The 23,761-nt window shown below is 47.9% G+C and overlaps 1 protein-coding gene across 5 annotated transcripts; it reads left to right on the top strand.

The window, feature by feature from the left end:
* The first annotated feature begins 4,466 nt into the window (after positions 1-4,466).
* On the top strand, positions 4,467-22,920 carry MAP6D1 (MAP6 domain containing 1). Of its 5 annotated transcripts, none has more exons than XM_064457290.1 (3): positions 4,467-5,318; positions 16,439-16,556; positions 21,462-22,920. In XM_064457290.1, exons 1-3 carry the CDS (start codon positions 4,849-4,851, stop codon positions 21,627-21,629), a joined length of 756 nt encoding a protein of 251 aa, XP_064313360.1. In that variant the 5' UTR covers positions 4,467-4,848; the 3' UTR covers positions 21,630-22,920. The 5 variants fall into 5 exon arrangements, with proteins under 5 accessions (XP_064313360.1, XP_064313364.1, XP_064313361.1 ...); XM_064457291.1 differs by lacking the exon at positions 21,462-22,920 and adding an exon at positions 19,286-21,363 and having other exon boundaries at positions 4,473-5,318; XM_064457292.1 differs by lacking the exon at positions 21,462-22,920 and adding an exon at positions 19,337-21,363 and having other exon boundaries at positions 4,474-5,318.
* Positions 22,921-23,761: the final 841 nt, after the last annotated feature.

Genomic DNA, 23,761 nt, shown 5'->3' with positions numbered 1-23,761 from the left:
GCTCCGTTACTGCCACGGGTCAGCGCTCAAGTCTAAATTTTTTTCTCCCTTGGAAGATGAAACACTTGAGGATTTGTTCCTTTAAGTGCCTGTCAACTTAAACCCTTAAAAAAAAAATGAAAGAGTATCTAATATTCCTTTGCTCTGCTCTGCAAGCTTTCTGTTTCTAATCTGTCATTTCTTTTCCTGCTTCCTTCTCTGATGCTCGGGACAAACATGCCCGTTTTTAGGCCTTCAGCCACAGTGCAGCCCTGCCCACAGCAGAGGGCAGCCGAAGGTGCAGCCCAATGCACTGCTGCCAGCAGCAGCCGCCTCCCGCAGAGGCAGGGAGAAGCCAGCAGCATCAGAAGATGGCCACTGAACAGCCTTGTCATAAGGGAGGGAGAATTTCATGCCAAAGAAGCTCAAAAGCTATAGCTTGCAATATTTTTGCGTGTTGCTTTTCTTCTGATTTAACGCTTGCCTGTTGTCTTTGTCCACTTACTTTTTGTTTTTCCCCCCCTTCTCTTCTTCGCATTACTTCTTGTCCACTCAACTTATCTAGTCTCTTTAGCACTTGTGCATTTGCTGAGGGTTTTTTAGACATCCTGGCTGAAAGCAGCAAGGAGTAATATTGCAGGAAGTATAACATCCTTCAGGGTTTATACATGACATTTTACAGTTCCAGAAGAATAAGCCACGGTTACAATTAAGTTCTTCAACATAGCAGCCAGTGCATACCTCGAACTTTGAGAGTCATGCCCCTCTATCACTTGCAGAGACTAGAGTCCCAGTCTCACGGTCTGTTAGACCTGCTGCGGCAGCGTTGTATCACTGCACCGTTTCACCTTGCTGGAAGGGCAGGGGTGAGCACAGGCTGACCCGTCAGTCACAATACCTGCAATTCTACTGGATTCTCAGAGTTGGAGAGGCTCAAAGCTCCTGAAAAACCAGCCTGGAACTTCCAGAGAGGTTTGGAAGTCACCATAATTTTAGTCAGGCTGCGTGGCTGCGGTTTGAGGGCCTCATGCCTAAGCTTCACCCTAACCTTAGGCCTAACAGCATTCACCCTTCTAAAGGCTGTTTGATACCTGAATCTCCCACGTTTGTAGGAACCCTAGAGGTATTTAACATACATAAGGTTGTACAAAAACATTCACATTCAATATCTTTATAAGTGATCTGGATAATGGCATCAAATGTAGCCTGATGAAGTCTGCTGATGACACCAAGGTGAGCGGGGAAGCAGACACTCCAGAAGGGAGAGCTGCTCTGCAGGGAGATCTGGATAGGCTGGAAGAGGGGGCCAGCAAGAACCTTATGAAGTTCAACAAGGACAAGTGTAAGGTCTTGCACCTGGGAAAACATAATCTGGGAATGCAGCACAGACTGGGATCCACCTGGCTGGAGAGCAGCTCTGTGGAAAGGGACCTGGGGGTCCTGGTGGGCAGGAAGCTCAGCATGAGCCAACAGTGGCTGCTGCAGCCAAAAGGCCAACAGGATTCTGGGTTGCATCAAAAAGGGCATCACCAGCAGAGATAAAGGAGTCATTATCCCGCTCTACTCAGCGCTTGTCAGGCCACACCTGGAGTACTGTGTACAGTTCTGGTCCCCGCTATACAAAAAGGATGTGGACAGGCTGGAAGGGGTCCGGAGAAGGGCCACCAAGATGATCAAAGGACTGGGAAGCCTGCCATATGAGGATAGGCTGGGAGAGCTGGGTTTGTTCACCCTTGAGAAAAGGAGGCTCAGAGGGGATCTCATCACCATGTACCAGTACTTAAGGGGTAGCTACAAAGAAGATGGAGACTCTTTTTACAAGGCATCACATGGAGAGGACAAGGGGGAATGGACACAAGTTGCTCTTGGGGAGATTCCGATTGGACACCAGAGGGAAATTTTTCACATTGAGGACAGTCAACCATTGGAATAATCTCCCCAGGGCAGTGGTTGATTCGGCCACGTTGGACACCTTTAAGAGTCGTCTGGACAGGGTGCTGGGCCATCTTGTCTAGACTGTGCCCTTCCTAGAAAGGTTGGACTAGATGATCCCTGAGGTCCCTTCCAACCTGTGATTCTGTGATGGCCAAGCAGTAGGTTTCATATCACTTTGCACCTGAGCCTTCATGCAGCATTTTCTGCCAAATGTTAAGTATCTTCTCTGGTCCAAAATTCTTTCAGACTGCAATAGGAAAGTCAATACTCCAGTCAGTCAGACAAGGAATGGCCTGGAGTTATGACAGCTCACTAGAGTAAAGAAGATAACTTTCTGGCAAGCAACTGCCCTTCTTGCAAAACCTGGCATCAGTATATACCAGTGTCTCAGTATTTAGTCATACCTTTGAACGGCAAAGAAATTAGAAGAATAAAACCAAAAAAACCCCTACCAAACCCAGAAAAAACCCAACCACCTAAATGAAAACTAACCACATGGGAAGTCTTTTTTTCCCCTTTTCAAAGAGCTTATTATTGTGAATAAAAATACAAAGTGGTAATTATGCAGACACTTGGCAGAGGCAGCAGCTAATGTTTGTGTAAGAAAATAGCGATAAGTATAAAGTCATGGTTAATCATGTAGAGACACAATCCTTCATTCCTTTTTAATGGCTTTAAGGAAGTCTGCTGTGGCCTTGCCGTGTTTAAGGAATATTTTGCTTCGGTGTAGCAATCTGCTCTACTGAGATTTCATTTGTGCATTGAACAAACTGTTGGAGCTTTCAGCTCCCCCCCCGGCAGCAACAGCTGTTTTCCTTTCTGATTGGGTGGCTTTGCCTTTGTCTTACTGTTGCAGTGTTTCCCTTCTCCCCCTGCCCCCCCCCTCCCCCCCCTTTAATCGTGATAAATCTCTTCTAAATGCAGACAACTTTTAAATCTCATCCAGCTTCTTCTGGTTTCCCCATCTGAGCTAACCTTTGTGCCAATTTCATCCTACAAGCTATGATGAACAGCTGCTCAAAGCACTCCCTGATGCCGTAGGTGGTCTCTGAGACGCGCAGTGCCAGAGCTGAACTCAGTACTAGGAAGTGGCAGGCACAGGGAGAGCGGAGACATCCGATTTATTCTCAAACGTGTTTTGCTAAGTCAGGCCTTGGAACAAGGATCAGAGCATCGTTTGTACTGTGCCAGTGATAACAGATGATAAAGCGGATGTTCTGTTTTCTCCCGTGACTGTGAAATACATTTCTCTGTACCACCGTAAAGTGTTGTACATTTCACCCAGATATAATTTATTTTTTAAAATTGCCACATAGAACAGAGTAGTTCTAGAAAAAAAAAACCCAAAAGAGCAGCAGAAAATGAAGAAATGTCCCCCTGCATATCCCTAAAAGTAAAATTATGATTGTGGGTTTTTCAGGCAACAAATAAATGCAGCTTCCAATATTCCATGTATTATGTTGAGAGTTTTGGGGGGGACCAAAACGTTGTTACCTGAAATGTCTGAGTCTCCTTACCCTGACACGTTCGGGGGAGTGGGGGTGAAATCAAAACTGCTAGTAGCACCAGCAAGCCCCAAGCCAGATATTTAGGACAACAGGATCATCTGCAGAGGAATGTCTTTCTATCCCTTGATAACTGTGTTCCACAGAAAGCCCAAACACTCAAGGAGAGTTTCTGCCTCAGTCCACATCCACATTTCTCACCCTTCTCCCCACCAGAAGAAGGTGCAAATCCGGACTGAGGTCTGAGGTGCTGATACGCTACAGATCCAAACTGCTCAGCTGGAATAAAGCAGTAAACCTTAGCTTTCCAAGTTCCACTGCATAATTAATTTCTTATTAGATCTTATCAGATAACCACCTGTAACTAGATTACTGCATTCTAAAATGAGGTATCTGTCTAGTTAGCCTTGAATAGGTTGATTTTCAAATTGGTGGTGTCTCAGTTTATCCGCATTCTTCACTTTTACAGCCTTATATTCCACGGTTTGGTGACCCGTTGGGAGATTCAGCTGCTTCTGTAATAACCCATTGAGCGGGGAATTGTGGAGGAGCATTATGGCCTGTAGCCACTTATTACATAAGATGTCAACTTTCAAAAGCCAGGCTTATCCCCGACGCAATTCTGTCAGCTTCGGTGGTTTGCGCCAGGACTGTTTGGGTTTGAACATGAACGTATGAAGAAAAAGCTGTGGTTCCCAGTCTCTGGCAAACAGTAAATGATGTGGATCATCTATTACATATATAAGATATAATTACATATATAATATATAATATATTACATATATAATTGGGTTTTTGTCAGTAGGTAGTGTTTCAAAAGCGAAGCCGTTAAACTGTTAGTGTAAATGGAGGGGGGGGGTGTTAATTGAAGTGGATTTTTTTTTTTTCACACGGCAATTGGAAACGGACATTGCGGAGCTGCTATTTCTCATCAAGATCACTTATTTTACAAATCTCAGGTTTCGTATACAAATGCTTTCTCTAATCATAAACAGTTACGGCTAGCTTGAAGTTACAGCTAAGCAGCACTACCTACTGGAAGGGAGCAGCACCCCTCGCTCGGCCGGTGCCTGGGGCTGCGTGTGCTGCGGCCCTTCCCGGGGGCAGAGAGAGGATCCCAGCGCGCCGGGACGGACACCCGGACCCGGTGGCGCCCGAGGGAGAGCCGGTCCCTCCTCGAAGGCGCCCCGAGGCGGCGGGGCCCGGTGGCCGCTCCCCCCCCGCCGGCACCGGCGGCCGCAGGGAGCCCCCGCCGGCAGCCCGGGTCACGTGCGCGGGCCGTAATCCCGGCGCGGGGCTGTCGTTACCGGGGGAAGGGGGGCGGCGGGAGGAGGGGCTGCCGCCCATCCCATGAGGGCTGAGGCCGGGCGCGCGGCCGGCTGCGGGCGCCGGAGCCGCGGGCGCCGCTGCGGGGGCTGCGGGCGCGGCCATGGCCTGGCCCTGCATCAGCCGGGTGTGCTGCCTGGCCCGCTTCTGGAGCCAGCTGGACAAGTCCGACCTCTCCGTGCCGCTCACCATCCACAACTACTCGGACATCGAGGAGCAGGAGGACGGGGCGACCCAGCGCGGCGGGCCCCCGCCGCGGGGCAGCGCCCGGCCGCCCGCCCCGGCCTCCCGCCCGCGGGACCCCGCCGCCGGGAAGGCGGGCGGCCGCAGGAAGGGCCGGGCGGTCGCCGCGGGAGAGCCCTTCGCGGCGGAGACCCAGTACCGGCGGGACTTCAGAGCGTGGCCCCTCCCGAGGAGGGACGCCTTCCCCTGGGTCAGCGCCAGCAGCGGCGGGAGGGACGGGGCCGCCCCCCAGCCCGCCCCGGGCCGCGCCGTCTGCGCCCTGCCCGGCGGCGGCCCCGAGCAGCTCCGGCCCCGCTCGCCGGCGGACGGCGGCCACACCACCTCCTACAGGTAACTGGAGGCCCCGGGGGGCCGCCCCGCTCCGCGCCCCGAGGGGCTCCCTGCCGCCGGCGGGGGCTGCGGCTCCGCAGCGCGGGGCGGGGATGCTGGCAAACGGGGGTGGGGGGGGGGCTGTAACCGAGGGAGGGTGGGCCGGGGGCTGCGCCTCGCCAGCGGGCTCAACCTGGTCGCCAAAGCCGCGTTCGCTTTTGGATGAGCGGTCCTTAAAAGCACTGGCCCGGCCAGCACCTCCTGCGTGCCTCTGCAGCAGAGCCGGCCTCGGGTACGCGCCGCGGCCGCCTGCCTTTCCCGGCTCCTGCCGTGGGCAAGGGAGAGATAAGGGAGTTAGCCGGGCTGGGATCCATGATGCCATCCCCAGCGCAGCAGTGCTGCTCCCGCCCGCAGCTGCGAGGAGCGGGTCTTGTGGCAGCTGGAGCTGCCCCCCGGGACCTGCCCGTGCTCCGTAGCCACCCTGAGCTGCGCCCCCCAAATCTGTCACTGCCAACAGCTTTTCCCCTTTAAAACTCCTGGAATGCCACATTCGGGGTGAGCCAAATTATTGTCTCAAAGATTAGTCAGATGCAAAGACATAGGGGATATATCTCCAAAAATATGCCAGGTAATGGAAAAAATCGTCTACAAGCCACCTTTCCCAAAGAGTCTTCAAAAATTATTAAGTGACTTATGTTATTGATGCCTTCCTTTCCCTGTGATCAGTGTGACTGATTACATAGATTTATTTTCTGGAACACGCAATTGGGGGGATGCTCCTCAATTCAACCCTTGTTCTCATTGACATCCAGCATGGGAGGAGAGGGGATTTTAGCTCCTACAAGGCTGCTGTTGGGCATTGTACCAGTTTAACATTGTTAACATATGCTCCCTCATAATAATGTTTGGCAGGTTTTAATACACCTTTGAGGTATATTAATAGAATAATTATTTTTATTCCAATAGAATCCCAAGTATTTAGACACTTATTATCTGTTATGTACCTAGGAGACATGTCTCTTCATAATTGCAATTAATTAGATTATTTATCACAGAGCTTTTAAGACAAACACAGTGGGGGACCTGGGAAGGATTATAGGCCTGCACAGGAGAGTGTTGTGCTTATCCCACTCCTCCCCACACAGGCAGCTGCCCTGGTACTAGTGCAGTTAACATGCGGACTCTGGAAGGATAACTGCAATGCTTCAATTTATGCGCTATTTTATCTTTTGCCACATCTCATAGGACAGTCACAGTGATGATTGTTTTTGAAGAAAAGCACTTTTAAATTTCAAAGCAGCACAGGAGTTACTTCAGAGAAGCTTGCCTAGAATAAGACTAGCAAGGTTTGTCTTTCAGAAACGCATCCATCTCCATGTTATTCTTGAAGCCTCCCCCACTTCTTCAGCCTGACCCCAGAAGAAGGGTGCATTAGCACCACAGCTTCCCTACAGATGTTCCAACACTCAGCAAAGAGTCACTTCTCACACCGTTCTTCCCTCTGACTTGTCCGATCTTACATAGGACTCTCAACTACTGTCATCAAAGAGCAAGACATTTACAAATCACACAACAAAGTACTGGCTGGGGCGACATGCCAACACCCAAATCAAAACAAGTTTTACAAAAAGTAAAACTTAAAGGTAGTCGAGGAACATCTCAAGGCTGATGGGAGGAGCAGTGCAGGATGAAGATGGAGGCACAAGCCAGGGCAGCCACACCAGGATGAAGTTCTCACACAAAACCTTTAAGCTGTTTGAAGGCTCTACGGTACAACTAACACAGACAGGCCTATAAAAGTCAAACCACTTTTATCTTATTCCAGTAATTCCCACAGTTTTTTGAACTATCACCTAGTACAACATTGCAAATTTAAGAAATCCCCATACCACTGAGTGCACAGGGATCACAACAAGCAGCAGGAGGAAAGCCCACAATAGCTTCACAGGCTGCCAGATTATATTTTGCCTTAGATTTATTGCCTTTTTTCTAAGAAAGACTAAGCAGATACTTGGCTGAGTTACGCTCATTTTAAGTTACACTTGGGGCACTGGGTTTGGATTTGGTAGGTTCAGTCATGCCACAGCCCCAGGATAACTCCTTGGTCTAAGGCAGAAAAGGGGTGATCCACAGCACACCCACCTTCTGTGAGCTGAGCACACTCAACCACAAGGACTCTTCCACTAACACCACTACACGATTTGGTCCTCCTTTCCTCTTACCTTATCATTTTTCAAAGGCAGCACTGCAGTCTGCAAACCTTTATCTCATCTTCAGGTTGTAGCTCAACAACACCATTAAGGGTTAATGTTCTTAACTTTCCTCTCTGACAAAGGCCAGAAGGACCCTAGTTATGCATTAAGCTGCCCCTTGGTGGCCACAGCAGTCCCACTACCTTGTGGCAGAAGGGACCTGCCCTCCTTCTTGTAGGCTGCACCCACCCACAGGCGAGGAGGCAGCACTGGGGAAGCCGGAAGGGCAAATCAGCTCTGGTAGAGGCAGAGCAAGGGGGATTTCTGCTACCTGGGGCAGCTGGAGGGTGCTGAGCCCTGAGTAGAAGGTTGGGGAACCACATAATGTCATTAGGGTGTTTGGGAAAAGGGACAGTGTGTCCTACACAGAGACATGCTGGCAGGGACCACTGCAGGTAAATGGTTAGAGAGGAGCAAATGTGTGGAAAATACATGCATTTTTGATTAGACACTCTCATTTCCTTGCTGGAGAGAACACCGGGGGGATTCCCCCTTTTCTGCTGTTGCAGGAATATCAGCCCTCCCCTATGGCTCAGCCCTGTGAGCAGGTGGCCCTGAGGACCAGGCTCTGTGGGGGGCATCGGCTTTCAGAAGAAAGAATTTTGTTTTGTTGCTTTGGTGAAAAGAAAATGTGTAAAGAGCTGGGGTTGTTAAGGAGAAAGAGCCTGATACAGGCTCTGCACCCAGCTGGGTCCGGCACGCACCACGAGGCTCTTGCTGGTAGGATCAGCTGCTGCCATGTGGACACTGCCAGTCAGCAGCTTCCAGCTGTATTTTGTGACTTTGTCAGGTCTCAGCAGCTGGCTGGGCTTGCTTAATGTGAAAGACAAAAGGAGGGAAAGACTGGCTTGAACAGGGCAGTCCAGAAAAGTTGGCATTGATATGTGGTCCACTCCAAGCCTTTAATGGCAGTGGTGATTTTCTTGCTTAATTCTCTAAGGTGTTGGTGGTTTGGGTTTTTTTTAGGTTTTGTGGGTTTTTTGTTTCTTTTTAATTCAGGGATCTTGACAGCATAGTTCTACAACAGCCTGTTACATGTTTGTTTCTGTAGAGCGCCCAAGTGTAGTGGTGAGTGCCCTGTAACATTCAGCACCATTTGGTAAGCTTTTGTGCATCGACGCACTGGTCCTGTGAGATTCTATTCTGCAAGTTCCTACTACATCTTTCTCTCTGCACTGTTTTTTAAGCACAGAAGGAAACTCAGCTGCACACAAAACTGGCTGTACATGATGTAGCCGGCTATTCTGACATGGCATTTACCAGAACAAAATAAACCCACCCCCAGGATCAGTGACCAAGACAAAAAGACCAGTCCCATTCCAGGTGACTTCTGGTGGGAGCCTTTCTATAGCCGGAAGAAAGATAAAGGTGGAAGGGCTGTTGGAAGAATATCTGCACCTCTGAGGAAACAAAGATATTTTTAATTTTGAAAGAATAACTCTGTATAAAAGGTGGAAGGACAGCACAGCTGCCTGCCCTCCAAACTATTGCCGCATGTCCCCAGATCTTTGGGGCAGTTCCGGTCTCCAGTCCCTGGATTTTGGCTGGAGTTCTGCCTGCTCTGACTAAAGGCAAACCCTAACTGGGCTACCTGGGGGGAGCTCAGGCACACACACCAAGGCAGATCAATACAAGCTGCACTTGAAAGGCTAAAATGGGATGTGCTCCAACTGTGAAAAGATCCCAGGGACTGCTGCAGAGGGTTGCGGTAGAGGACACCTCAGTGATTCTGGAGGAGGCAGAAGGAAGTGCTTAGTGGCACCCTCTGCACCTTCCCAAGGGTTTGTCCTTTGGGGTCATGGAAGTGGCTCCTCCCTCTCAGCAGTAAGTTGCAGGTGCTGTGTACTTCTGACTTTGCACACAATTAATTGTAGTACTAGGTCTTAACTGCATTTAGCAGACATTTTAGAAACAGATAAGTGCTTTACTTAGCTCCCTTCTACAGTGGGTGAGAGAAGCTGATGCTGTCAGCAGGTATCTCCAGCTGGCTCTGTTCTCCGGATGTCATCTTCTTACCTTGTTAGAAGGCAACAGGGATGCGGGTACAACCTTTCTGCCAGGGCTGCTATTGCTGGGAGGAGAACCCTGTTCAAGGCTCAGCTGTACTTAAAGTCACTTTGGGCCTCAGTTTTCCCTTTGATAACCTGCCAGTTTCTGGAAAGCACTTCAACTATGTAAGTGAAAATATTGCATTAGAGCTGTGAGCAATTGTTTTGCCTCATCTTCCCCTACCCCTTGGCTTTGCTTGTATTAGCACTCGCGGAAGGATGATTGCAAATTCCTGCACAAAATCCAAATGCCAGTCCCAAGTTGAGCCTGATCTCTGCAGTTGGTGGTTCCACACTCTAGGTGTTTTGAGCGGGCATGAGAGCCAAGAACACCCGACTTGTTTGCAGGTGGGAGGCACAGCAGTAAAGCAGACCAAACTGAGGGCCTTTGAGATCAGCAAGGTTTCCTGCCCAGCCAGAATGAACAGTTTTGTTTTGTTGCTTTAGTGAGAAAAAAATGTGTAAAGAGCTGGGGTTGTTAAGGAGAAACAGCCTGATATGCCATTGCTAATGCTTTTGGGAATAGCAGGGTGGAAGATACCTTGGCAAGCTGAACTCCCACCTTCTTGTGTGAGCATGTGCTGTTGCACTGTGACCAGGAGCAGACACGTCCTCCCCACCAGGGGAGATTCCGCAGAATGAATGGGAATGATGCTTTTCCCCATATTCTCCTGTCTATACTATTCATCAGCCTTCACACACTGCTGGTGCAAAAGGCCAAGGTGAACTGTGGTGACCACTTCATGTTTAAAAGCATCTTATTTCTGCTGTGCAGAAGAAAACAGAAACTACCTACACTCATGTTCAGCAGAGGGTGGGATCACAGCACACACCTGAGCTGGCAGGGTTAATAGTACTGTGTATAAGGAGCTTTGTCCTTGATCCAGCAAGATACTTAAACACATGCTTATCCTTAATAGTAGGAGTAAAGCTTTTATAATCAAGGCTTAGTTATCTTTACATTCTTAAGTATCTTGCTGCTTGGGGAAATTAATACTGAAGCCCCTGAATTTTATGTTATTTAAGAAGTAAGCTTGCTTGGTGCAGGTGTTGGGATGGATCCATAGAGACTGGCTGTGTGCTGCATAGTCTGGCTGGGGGAAGGGAGGGCTTGGAGGGGGGCAGAGCTATGGCAGGAGAGAGCGAGGGGGGTTGGAAATAGCAGCTCAAAAGACGACGTCTGTTCTGCAAAGGATGCTGCAGAACTGAAATTGGGAAGGTCCAAAGCTGTTGCATAAAGGTAGGAGGAATTTCTTCCACTCAGAGTACACCCAAACATATGTTAGAGGAAAAGGGGAAATAATGGGAAAGCAGATAATGACAGAGGTCAAGACCCTAAGACCTACCCACAAACCCCTGTTCCCACAGGTCTGATAAGAAGGAAGCAGCTGCCTGTCCTATCACACCACTGTAAGTGCTCCTTCCTCTGGAATCTGTCTGTGAGCAGAGCAAGCCCCCAAAACTCACCCTACGTCAACAGTTTTAGGCTTAAGGATTTTCTCCTGGCATTTCAGTCCAGTCTTTTGCTGTTGCTTCTTTCCTGTGAGTTATGAGCAGTGCCAAGTAATGCCTGACCTTGCTACAGGTGAGAGCTGAGACAGGAAGCAGCCAGGTGTCTTCTGCTTTCCTCCTCCTGTGTGCTGGTCTCTCTACCCCTCCTCTATATCTTTCCTCTACCCCTCTAACTTTTTCTCTCCTTCAGCCTTTCTTTCCCTCACTTCTGTCCTCACGCTGTGCATTCTGTCTGGATAGGAGAATGGGCACAACCTGCTCCTGTGTCCAAGGCGTGGAAGGGCTTCCAGCACCCCACCAGTGTCTGACATAGCTCAGAGGAAAAGCAGTTTAATGGCTCTGCTATCTAGAAGGGCTCCTGACTTTGTCCATCCCACAGAGCTCTCATTGCTGCATCTGTGACTCATGACATTTGCAGTCCTCTGTTGACCAGGAGATGTCACAGCACCCTGATCTGTGCAGGTCTTTGCCGTAAGCAGACACAGCCTAACCTCTGGGAGAGCACAACTGGCTGCCCAGCTCTGCCTGGGCAAAACAAAACACCTGAAGGGGCGGCTGTGCCAGCAACCTGCCTGAGCACCTGCAAGGAGCCGCACTGCAAACGGGGTGCTATTTCATACCCCACCACCTTCTGCCCATACCCCTCGCACAGCAGTCTGGCTTCCCAGCAGGCATCTAGAGTAGCATGTACTTCAAAAAGAAAATAACAGAGACCCCTAAACTGTGCACACAACTTTTCTACTGAAGGGAAATTGGGACAAATGCTTATTATGCTGCTTAATTCACACTGGCTTGCTGGGTATGAGAAGGAAGAGGGCAGTGGAAGAATAAATGCAGACTAGCTCAGGCAGTGTAGCTCAGAGTTACGTTCAGCTATACAGGATGAGCCTTTTTCTCTCTTTCTTAAATGAGAAACAGGATTGAATGCAGTGGCTCCAGACATCACTGATAATTATTCATGCGAAGCAAACTGTGACATAAAGATGAGGTACTAAATTGCCAAGTGTGATGGCATTGGTGGTATAGTATAAGACAAAGAAATACTAGAAATACTGAAGGTCAGTCTGGTGGGAAGTGGCAGCCCCAGCATCGCAAACAGCACGGTCAGTATCTGATTTCCACCCTCTGCCTCCCCACATCCAGTAGGAAAGCCCTCCATCTCGGTGAAATCAAAAAGCTTTCTACATTAGATTTTTCACTAGGTCAGTGAAATAAAAAAGATTTCACAGGCAGCTTTCTCTCCAAGGCCAGAAAATATCTGTGAAACAGGGAAAGAGCTGGAGGCAGCACATGGACTGGCAGCCGCGTGGCTCGCAGCACCCTGAGCCGCAGGAGGCAGAGCTGCCAGCAGCAGCACACCATGTTCAGAAGGAACAGAAGGACCAGTACTGAAACCATCATTCACAAATCATGCCCTGAAGTTTGTGAGGCCACTTGGTGAATCATGGTGAGAGCTGGTGGGAGCATCCTGCCCGCCTGATGCCCTGTCCAGGCTGTTTGACAGCCCTGGTACAGGCCCTGCTCACCCGGGGAGGGTGATGGCACACAACCGCCAGCTCACTGAAACAGCTCTCTTCAAAGCTGGGCTTCGTAGTAACCGCCTGGTTACGCATTAGCTGTACTCCCACTTGCCCCATTTCCCGTCAACCCGGGGGGATTAAACTGTCCCAGCAGGCCACAAGCCTCCTGGCTCCCCACACTGCATTGATCAAAACCTTCCCCTCCAGACAGCTCATCATCACGTTACAAAAAAAGAAATGCCTTTCACCAGGCCCTATTAACCAATAACAAGAATGAGGAAGAAATGATTGACAAACTAGTAATTTATGTGATCAAAGCAGTTCCAGAGTAACAGAGCAACCACCTGCAAAAAGCTTCTTATTCCTTCCTAGAGAGAGTCAGATGTAAAGCAATAGCAGTACACAAAAAGCAGCCCTACCGTTTTGTTCTCTACTATTTTAAAGCCTTTGTACAACTCAGGAGGCCTTTTTCTTTCACAGCCCCAGTGCTTTAGTACTTCTAAGTACCACTGGGTCATTTCTATTTATGGAGATCAAAAATCTCACCACTAGGTTGTAAGAATGGCGAGCAAAACAGGACCTAAAGAGAGCCTGGACACTGAGTTATGGGCCTGGAGGCTATTTCCACTCCACTTGCAGGTCCCTGCAGCCCCAAAGTCACCTGACAACTGCTGCTGTCTAGGGACGAGTAGAGGAGGAAGAGCGGTACAGCAGGAAGGAGGATGACTGTCTCCAGCAGCAACAGCCAATGTCTCTTGTGTTCATCCCAGCAGCAGGCGGATGGCACACCATGGAGGTCTTTCTCTTTTTCCCTGCCGTTTCTGTAATTTCCTCTCCCACGATGCTGTTTTCTTGCTAATAACTGCTACTTGTGTGATCTTGGACAAGACACCACCCATGGTGATGGACGTGGGGAAGAGAGGGAGGGGCGATGCTCCGGCTGAGCTGGACCTGATCCTGTGGCTTCCTTAAGCAAAGGGAGCAAACAAGGGTACAAGTACAGTCACTAAATCTTGACAACATCTTAAACTAAGTGACATTAAAAAGGGGTCATTCCTCTTCCCCAGGCTCTGAGTAGCACATGCATTTTGACTCCACTCATGACTCCATGACTGATTTCTAGTCAAGTCAACAAACTGGTATTTGGGCTCGTGTTCCTCCTGACTCTTTGCTATGCAGCTGGAGATGAGTGCGTGTGTCCTGCAAGTTGAAAGAGGGAATTTAGTTAGCTATACTTTCTGGACCAAAGGTTATAATTTTAATTTTTTGTTTTGTTTCAAGTACCCCAGCTCCCAAAGGGGATAAGTTATCTCTGATTTGCTCAGTCCTTCCTTGTGGCTCAGAGTCCTGGGTTCGCCCAGGAGAAAATGCTGGGTCCAGATAAGAAATGCTACCGTGGAGCTGAGCCGTGACTACATCTGCCCTCACATTTCTGTGGGTGAAGACAGAGCATTTCCTTACCGCATGCAGGTGCCTCAAAAATAGTTTTGTCTGTCCAGGCTGAGAGGAGAACAATTTGGCTTCCAGCCAAAATGAGGGTCCTGAGATCCAAAAGGGCTGTGTTTGGGGCCCTGCCAAATCAGCAAATGATCTGCTACAAAGCAGTGAGAGAGCTGGCTGCAGAGACAGGCGGCACAGTCATTCATTGAAAGCCAGGGACACACTGAATTGCAGCGTAATGCAGCGGGGAGACCAGCCGGCCAGAGGATGAATGGTTAGAAATCAATGCCACCAGCATCCTTGATGCAATCCAGCTTTATGTGGGGCAGCAGGCTGCGGTTCCTGGAAACTGCTGGGGTCTAATAGCTGGCTTTGTACCATTTTGCTGGTATTTTGCCCAGTAGTTCTGGCTGTGCAGCAGAGCAGAACTCAGATTTAACTCGGCATTCACACACGTCTGAGATTCCCTGCTGAAAAGTTGCCTTCCTGGGGCATCGCCTGGCCAAAATCACCTTCCTGCAAAGGTGCTTCCTTATCCTGAGGTGCTGAAGCAGCAGGAACCACACCACCAGCACCGGGAGAGCTGTGCAGGCGCTTAACCTGCTGCCTGAGCAAGCTTGTACAGCAAGATGCAGAGAAGGCTGAACGTGGCAGCTCAGAACAGCAAGAGCAAACCGATTAGAGACAAGATTTGCAGTGCACATAGACAGCCCTGACAGGAGCCTCGATTTGCTTTTTGATGGGCAGGAAGCTTTTCTCTAGAGCAATATCCATTACTAACTGAGTGGATTTAAGAACTCGCTCCACCTCCACTCAAGCTGACAAACTGCTGCCAGCCCCAGCTGCAGGCTTCTGCCCATTCCCTTGTGCCTGCACCCACACTCATCCACCCTGACAGGAGGCCAGTGCTGGCAGCTCAGTCAAGAAGCAGTAATTTAATTTTTTAGAATTAATTTTGTTACCATGCTGGTTTCTCACTGGCTTAGATACAGTCCAGGGCTGTACCCTGTATCTACAAATCAACCAAGAAAAGAGGCAGCATTTTAAGGCTCAGTCTATGGTTAGAAATTAAGCATAAACCAGGCAACGGATATTTTGGTACTATACTAAAAGGATCAAGAACAAAGTACACATTGTAAAATAATACTCCACACTTACACATTTGAAATAATATTTTTAAAAGAAGAATTTGCAGCTACTATTAAAATAGGAAATAACATGCTTGGAAAAAAATGAAAATTAGAAAGGCTGTGACCAAAGCTAAGCTTGGTGCTTTAAACCGCTGCCTATTTCCCTGCCCTGGACATGGCTCAGGAGTCAGTCTTGCCCCTTGATCTTGTCTATAATCAGCTAGTACAACTCGGTTATTATTTAAATATGCCAGGTTATGAATGTAAAATTGTCACAGCTTCATTAGTTGCCTCTCCTTTTGCTACAGAAGCTGCCTGAATTGGTTGCCAGAGATACGTACACAAAAAGAGCACACTTCTGTCTTCTGAGAGAGACATGCTGGCTCAGTTGACTGCTACTGCAGCATTCAGAAAGTCCTAATGGAGAGGGCATTAGTGAAGCTTGGTTGTGACAAGAGGTACAGAGAAGCAGAGGGAAGGCTGTGGAAGGGAGCTGGCAGCCAAGTTAAGCCGGACCTTGCCATGCTGTTCTTCAGTGCTCTCTAAACATGTGTTGCCCCTTTCCCAGAGTGGTCTCTGCACCCATTTCAGAGATGTCACTGCTCCAAGAGTGAGTCAGCAAAGTGCCGCCTTCTCAGACATTATCATGCAAAGTCAAAGCACTTGCCCCCATTTAAAGGAAAATAGCAGCAGAAGCACCTGCCAGCTGAGATGGTGCCTCCTGTCGGATGCATTTCAGACTGAGTTGCCACAGAGTAACATGGACAAATGTGCCTGCGGTTGAGAGAGATAAAGCCAAATAAGGGGACATCAGTAGCCTCCCTCCACAAGAGGGCTGGGCACTCGCAGCCCCAGACCAAGATGTTCTACATTGTAAGTGGCCAGTGAGTCAGCCAATGTTTTACATTGTAATGGTCATGAGCTATTAAGCAAAAAGTCACCCTGACTTTCTTATCCAGGAGGAAAGCACCGAGCACATTTTACCAGGAATAAAAGAAGAGTTAAGTCAGGGCAGCCAGTTAGCCCAGTCTGTGCCCTGTTGCATCTTCCAGCCTGGGCTTTCTGAGAGAGGCAGGCCTCTAGGCTCAGTTCTTTTATTTTCAGTATGCCTTAAACAAGTTCAATTATGAGCTGATTGTAACCAGCCTTGCCTTCCGGCTTTACAACCACTCTGAGCAGAAGTTCCCTGTGAGTATGTTGTGTTTTATGGGTTCTTGGGTCTTGACAATCTCATTTCAGGCAAGAGTATCGCCCATGGACTGGAGCAAAACCATCCAAGCCTATAAAGACAAAGCAAGGCTTCATTATCCCAGAAGACCGTTTCGTTCAAGAGACAAGCTACAAGGCAGATTTTAAGGTAATTACTATTTTTTAAAATCCCAAAGTCAATGTGAGCAAAGCCCAAAGTATGCTCAGGAACTCCTCATTTGTTATGTGTGTGATGCGTGTAAAATAAAGCCATGTCCTCATTGGCCACTCTTTCATCACTGCCCATTAGGTAATGGGGCCATCCCTTGCTTTGAGAGTGACGTGTTAGAGAATGTCATACTGTAACTTACTGTAATTCAACCCGAGACCAAGATTTTTAACTGCATGACACTCAGGAAGTTCAAGATTCGTGATTCCCTCAGTTGGATACCTTATGTACAAGGTGTGTCATTCTCTTTCTCTGCGTAAGGTGCACCCTCGTAACACCCTCTGCGCACACAGAGCGGTCTGTGTGCACTAGCGTTAGGGCTGTAGCACAAGATTCAACCTCTGGTGCTAACAGCAACCGTGGACACAGGTTTCACATGGGAATATTTGCAAATCACTGCCTAAGGAACAGCACCCACACGGGACAAAACGTCCCTGTGCAGGTAGGGACAGAAGCTGCCCCTGCCACCAACACCAAGGATGATATAGCTGTGGTGAGCAGCCGAGCCTCACAGCTCTTGGGACGTGGAGACTTCCTTAGGATTTTTTCTTGTGAGCTTCTGCAAGCCTTTATACCAGCGTAAGATCATTTTCTTGTTGGCAAAATACATCTAATCATTACTGAAAATCCCATGAGGAAACGTGCTCTCTGTACTCAATGGTTTCCCTGGCAGGACCCTACACACCCCTCGTCCCCACGAGGAAGGAAAGTGCACACCCACGGGCCTCTAGTTTGGCTACTTTTTGCACTTAAGCACAAAGAGAACAGCATTTCACAACCAACCACAAAAGCCGTTCACAGGCCACACTGAGTGACTCAGAAAGCAGAGACGGGTCCAGGGCTGAATTCCCCAGCCACAGCATGCCGTGCTATTAGAGGTAATAGCAGCTACTCCAGGGCCACATGTAAAAAGTAAATCTTTGCCTTGGAGGAGACTAGGAAAAGATGTTTAATCAGCAGACAGTCAAGTGCCTCCTCCACAGAACATTGCTGGCACACTGCTGCAGCGAGGCACACGATCGGTATATCCATCTCCACTGAAAGTGGGACAGTAACCTCAGGCAAAACAGAATTTGCAGACCTCACCAAAACTTCTTGCTCTGAATAGTCTGGGCTGCTTACTGAGGTGCAGCAAGGAGGATAGAGGGTATTTAACCCTTAAACCTTGTATTTTGACCGTTGTATTTAATCTTATTTTGACTCTTGAGGGGCAAAATACAGTGTCTTCCTATTTGACAGATAGGATGCAAAGGAGAAGGTCCTAGATGAACCCCTCAGAGTCCCTATGCCAGTTCTTGAGGAAGGGAAAGAGAAGACTGGCATCGCAGACACAAACACATGCCGTCAAGGGCACTGCACTCTGGCCCAAAGGACTAATTTCCTGGCGCTCCAGGGTACCACCATGGCCTCTCTCGCAGACTGCATGGGAAAGGTGTAGTATGGAATGAAGATGGTGCTGAGGAGTCACCAGTTCAAACAAAAGTCAGGCTCTCCCTGGTTTACACTTGGCCATTTCAACTTTTCCCAGTGCCTGAAGCCCATGGGCTTCAGCTGGACACATGGGAGTCAGAGGTTTATGTTGTGTCCTGACAGCTTGCATGTAGGACTGAGACTGCTGGTTCTCCCCCGTTACTCAGCTGTGCACAGGCTGTTTGTGATGCTCCTCTTGTTCCTTAGCATGTCAGATGCATCCCCAGAGGAACGGAAAAATCAGAGCAATGCAACAACAACAAACACATCAATAGCTTTCCCTATAATCTCTTTGCCTGTGGTCTTGCTCTTTCTCTATTCAGATGATGCCATCAGAATACTCAGCACCCAGCAAACCTTTCCAGCCTTTCATGTTTTATGGCCAGATTAACCCAGAGTCCTGGGCTGGATGCACAACTAAGGCCAGTCCTCTTTCAAATCCTTTGGGTTTTAAGCATTAGGGAAGACACAAACATCTAGGTGTCCTTCCTGCTTCAGTACAACCACAACAGCTACATATTGGGTGAAATTCTGACTCCACAGACATCAGAGTGTGCAATCTCTGTTACCTCTACCTTTCCTCCGCGCCTGAGGAGTTCACATCCTTACTGAAGTCCTTGCAGTTTCACAGCCTGGCAGGGCCAGTAACCGATTTTTTGCCTTTGAGTACTCCAGGTCTGTGCCTCTGTTCACAGCACACATAGCTTGTGGCCCCATAAAGCATTACAGTGGAGCGTTTTGATGGAGCCTGGATGGCATTCTCCAATGTTTAAGGATCAGGCACACACCACTAATTCCCCTCACTTAAATTCAGCACCAGTCCAGCAGTGAATTTGTTGTGATGTTTGTAGAGTACGTGCCAGCGGGGCTTTGTGGAGAGGACAGCTCTTAATCTTGTAGAGGCTGGCTCCTGCTAAGGCCTGCCCATCCACAGTTATCCCCCATCATACCACACACCTCAAGGTCCAAGGGCTTTGCAACAAAGCCCCTCCTTGGTGGCGCATCATCACACCTGCCCTTGAATCATCACGTACGATGAGCCCAGTCTCACTGATGCCCAGCGAAGAGCTAATGCTTGTCGGGTAGTGGCATGTGACAGGGGAGAGCAGATAGATTGTCACAACACTCCAGACCCCTCAAACTCCACACAGCCGCACCATATGTCACGCTAACGTTTCTCTCTGCCCTCACCCCACTAGATCCCAGAGGTGAAGACCAGGTTCTCCCCCAACCCTTCTGCTGTTTTCCAGGCACCGTCACGGATCCTCAACGTGTGAACCTGGACGCTCCTCGCACCCAGGCAGCTTAAACGCAGCGTTTCTGTTAAGATGTATCACTATGCAATTTTCATGAGGAGTGTTAAGATCAAAGAACCGGTATTATCAAAAGCAGCTCCAGTGATTAATGATATGCACACACACTTTCTGTTAACACAACAAACCGCAAAGCGCTTGATTCAGAACTGGTAAAACACGCTGCAAGGAGTGACCTAATTTTTCACAGGAGCAGGTTCATTACTATGCCAGCTGGCATCACATTAGGAGATTGACTCTGGGCAGCAAAGGCAGCATTGCAGGCAACATCCCTATGCTTAACTACACAGGGTGGGAGGGAAAACAATCACAAGCAGGATGGATAATTAAAACCAAAAAGAGTTTTATTTAGCAGCACCCTCTAAGTAGGCCAGTGAAAGACAGGGAGTGTCTGGCTGACTTCTGAGCTTCTTGAGGGGTTTTGGAAATAGCACCTCAAATGGCATCACCAGAAATCATAGCATCAAAGGGGCTGGTCTGAACTTCCAGGGTTGTTTTAGAAGCTGGAAGAAGCCAGCACCGTTGAACTCTAAAATAAAACTGGCACATGCAGTGTCTTGGGGCTTTAAGGCTGGAAAGCTGGATGTTTCCAAAATGGGTGGGCTGATGCAGGAGCGAGAGGGGACTGAACTTCGGGAGACAGCCCTGACAGCAACTTACCAGCCTGGCTCGAGAGGATTGCATGGACGGAGTCAGCTAGGCACCTACCAGGCTCCGGAGGATCCCAAATATTTATGTAATTTATGTAGCTGTTAGGGTGAGTGTAAATATTGTATATGGAGTTTACCTAAAGCAATTTGTGATCCTTTAATGAAAAGGACATGCTCATACTTTTTAATAAATATTAACTCTTTGCATATGCAAGGTGGAAAATATTGCCTTGAAATTCCTAAATTATTGCCTGTATATTGGTAATGCTAATGCTAGGAACAACCAGAAGTGAATGTTACTTAGAAACTCTTCTTAAAGAAAAATGTAACGTAGAATGTAAGACATCCTTAATTTTAAGATAGGCCATTTTAAGTGTCATTATTCTAAAGTTGATTTTTTTAGATTAGTGTACATTTAACTTTTGCCGAGGTACACGTTTTAAGAAAACATTCTTTTAGCCTTTGTTCATCATGACTGTAGTGGGTTTACAGTCGCTATCTCAATGACTTATGCAAGATAATTAGTCTACTGCTTATTTCATGGTTTTGCTAATTATTTGGGGGAAAAAAATGAAAAATTCTTAGTTTCTGTGTTCAAAACACACAAACATGTTGGCTAGAATGAAAGGAAACTACCCTCAGATGAACAAGTGAGCAGATATTCATTAATCTGTGATGATGGCTTTAACACAGGTGGATTTTTTTCTTACCTTTCCTATTAGCTGAAGTTGAAGGCAAATTCAGTGAACTCTGGGGACTCTGCAAACACGTATGCATTGCTGATAATTCCCATTAGAACAGTTTTTGAACTGTTGGCATGTGGATCGTATTTGGTATACATGCAGACAGCATCTTCTCACTGCATTATGTGAGAATTTAACAGTGCTGTTTGGCTGGGACAAGGGATGGTACTTCCTACACTCATCCTTGGACCCAGAGGAACCTACAGTAATTCCAGTGCTTGCCAAAATAATTTTTCAGGAGATGCATTTTTCAGGAAATTAATTTGAAACATTCAAACTGTACTAAAGGTTTTGCATGTTAGATGTTTCTAAGAATTCAATCTGCTTGTTTAAACTCTTTATAATGTTTTTAACAGTTTCGTTCAAACAATTTAAGTTCATTTCAATACTGGACTTTATTAACAGCAAAAAAAAAAGGGAAAAAGGATAAATTGTCTATTCAGCCTCTCTTCTTAACTCACTGTATTTCTTAAAAAAAATATCTACCCAGTTCTGAACAAACTGGTAATATAATAAGCTTGTATTTTATCAAATGGACTGAATTTGATTTAATAAATTAAAATGTATTTTGGCTATCGGTTCTTTCCTACATTTTTTTTGTTGTAAAACATAACCCTTGAGTATTCAACCTTGCAGGACAATTTGTCACTGCATTTCTCTCTCGCACAGCTCCACGTGCAGGACAGCACAGCACAGAGGACACCAAGCAAGGTGTCGCAGAGATGTCTGTCTGCATTCACAGCCATCACCAGTCGATTCCTTACTCCTCAAGCTTATCTGCAGGCACAGACCCCCAGCAAGAATGGCTTCCAAGGCACACGTAGAACTGTGGCCTGACTGCTGATTTAAAAGCACAACTGCTTTCCAAAGGAAAGCTGTTGCTCTGCAGACTTCGTCATCGCTTTTTCCCAAACATTTGCAAAGGGAAAGCAAACTATTCAGCAAGCAGTCCACCAACACAATGGGAAAAGGGGATGAACTAATGATACCAATTTGCTACATTCGCTACTGGGGACACACAGGTTAGATCTACTCTGATGCAGGTGCCGTGCTCTCAACACCCTCCTTCAGTGGTGCCCGCATACCTGATACCGTGTGGAGGGTGCCTGCCTCAGCTAAATGGAAAGGCATCACACCAAGTTCCTCCGAAAAGGGCAAATCTACACAGGTTTTGCAGGCTCCAGGGAGTCACGATGCTGGGACTGCTTCCAGCACTGCTCTCACACTAGTATTTGTCTTCCCAATTGCTCTGGGTTCACATCCAAGTCCACCAAGGCTTTCCAACTGTGAATCACACTGAAAACAAGGGTTATTTGACACTTAATGTCCTTTAAAAGGAAGGTTTTACACAGCATTATAATTTACTACCTATAGAGTGACAAAGAACAGGCTTGTTCCGTTCCATCTTGCTGACACCTGGCCTGTTGGGATGCCGAGAGTGAGTTTTGTGCCAGCTGCATTCACTATGCCAGGGAGCTGTGAACACCTGCACTTCCACATGCTATGGTGAGGCTCTGGTGTGGGGAATACTCCATTACTCAGAACAGTTCTTGTTACCTGAACTTGGAAGGTTCACAAGCAGCACATTAGTAATTTGCCTGCTTTCATAAACAGCACATTTTGCATTGCACTAATTTCTCAAAGGGTGAACAATCAGATGCAAACCTCTGGTTTATTTATACTGATTTTCTCTATCCTGGCCACTGCAGTAACGTACGATCCTAAGGACCAACCTGGTAGGATGCTGGTGCCCTATAACCCAGAGAGGCTGTGCTTGTTTTCAGGGCAGAGATGGCACAGAAGGGATGGACAAGCCCTTGTTCCTGGTGGCACAGGTTTTGGTGTCACCAAGACTGCACCTGGACACCAGACACACCACTTTCTCCTGCACCAGCCCTGTGTGCAAATGACTTCATTTCTAAAGTGGATTGTCCAGCACCTTCTGGGCACACTGCACCTGGCCACCATGTCCTGGAGGTGTGTTCACAAAGACGACAGGCCTTGCAGCAGCCAGGAGAGGAGGCATGGAGCCCATGCCCACAGGGCGCAGTCAGCCTTCCTTGGGCACATCATTGTCATTTGTTGGCTCTGGCAGCATAAAGGCAGTGTGTGTTCATTTAGATGAGCCACTTGTATGGGATTTAGTACAAACAGTTTTACAGTATTTTGAAAGACAACAGAGCATTAAGTCCGCTCCCAGACACGTATGATTCTGCCTCACAGCTTGGGGAAAACAGAGAAGTTAGCTTTTCTTAGTTTTTCCATTTCTTTTTGTATTGGGTGCCTGTGCCCAGGTGGTGGCAGAGGGGCCATGGGGTCTCTGTGAGGAGAGGGGGGGACTGCCCCATGCCAGACACAGCTGGCTCCAGCCACCAGCACTCCTTAAGGGAGCAGGAAGACCCTGGCAAAGAGATACTGTTACGGGCAACCCCCCATTCCCCTGCACCTCTTGCAGGGGGAGAGGATATGTAGTCAGGAATGAAGGACTGAAGTAGAGTCTTAGGAACAAAAACGTATGGGTGAAGGTGTTTTATTTTTTTTTTGTCTTTGTTTCTCACCATCCAACTCTATTCTAATTGGCAAGAAGTTCAACTAATTTTCCCCCAAGTTGAGTCTGTTTTGCTTATAATGGTAATAGGTATAAAACATCCCTGTTTTTACCTTGACCTGCAAGGTTTTTTATCTTATTTTCTCCCCGTTCTGCTGAAGGGGAGTGAAAGAGCAGCTGGGTGGGTGTCTGCTAGCTGGCCAATGTCAACCCACCGTGCTTTTCAATTCTCCTCACAAACCAATTACTTGCTGTTTAAACAGGCTGCTCTGAAGAAGTGAAGTGGGAGGAGCTAAGTTTGCTGAACTCCTGGCTTCCCTTCCCCCAACCTCCAAACCCAAGAGCTTATTAATATAACTAGCAAAGGGAAAAACTACCTTTTTCTTCAGATCAATTTCATAACTACCAGTTTTTATCCAGA

The sequence above is a fragment of the Phalacrocorax carbo genome, chromosome 7, assembly GCF_963921805.1.
Source record: "Phalacrocorax carbo chromosome 7, bPhaCar2.1, whole genome shotgun sequence".
Lineage (NCBI taxonomy): Eukaryota > Metazoa > Chordata > Aves > Suliformes > Phalacrocoracidae > Phalacrocorax > Phalacrocorax carbo.
This window is presented reverse-complemented; position numbering and strand designations above follow the sequence as displayed.

Coding starts and splice junctions, on each gene's coding strand:
- MAP6D1 (XM_064457290.1), top strand. CDS start 4,849: ATGGCCTGGCCCTGCATCAGCCGGGTGTGCTGCCTGGCCCGCTTCTGG. Junction 5,319..16,438: donor GGCCACACCACCTCCTACAG/GTAACTGGAGGC, acceptor ATCTCATTTCAG/GCAAGAGTATCGCCCATGGA. Junction 16,557..21,461: donor GCTACAAGGCAGATTTTAAG/GTAATTACTATT, acceptor TCTCTCGCACAG/CTCCACGTGCAGGACAGCAC.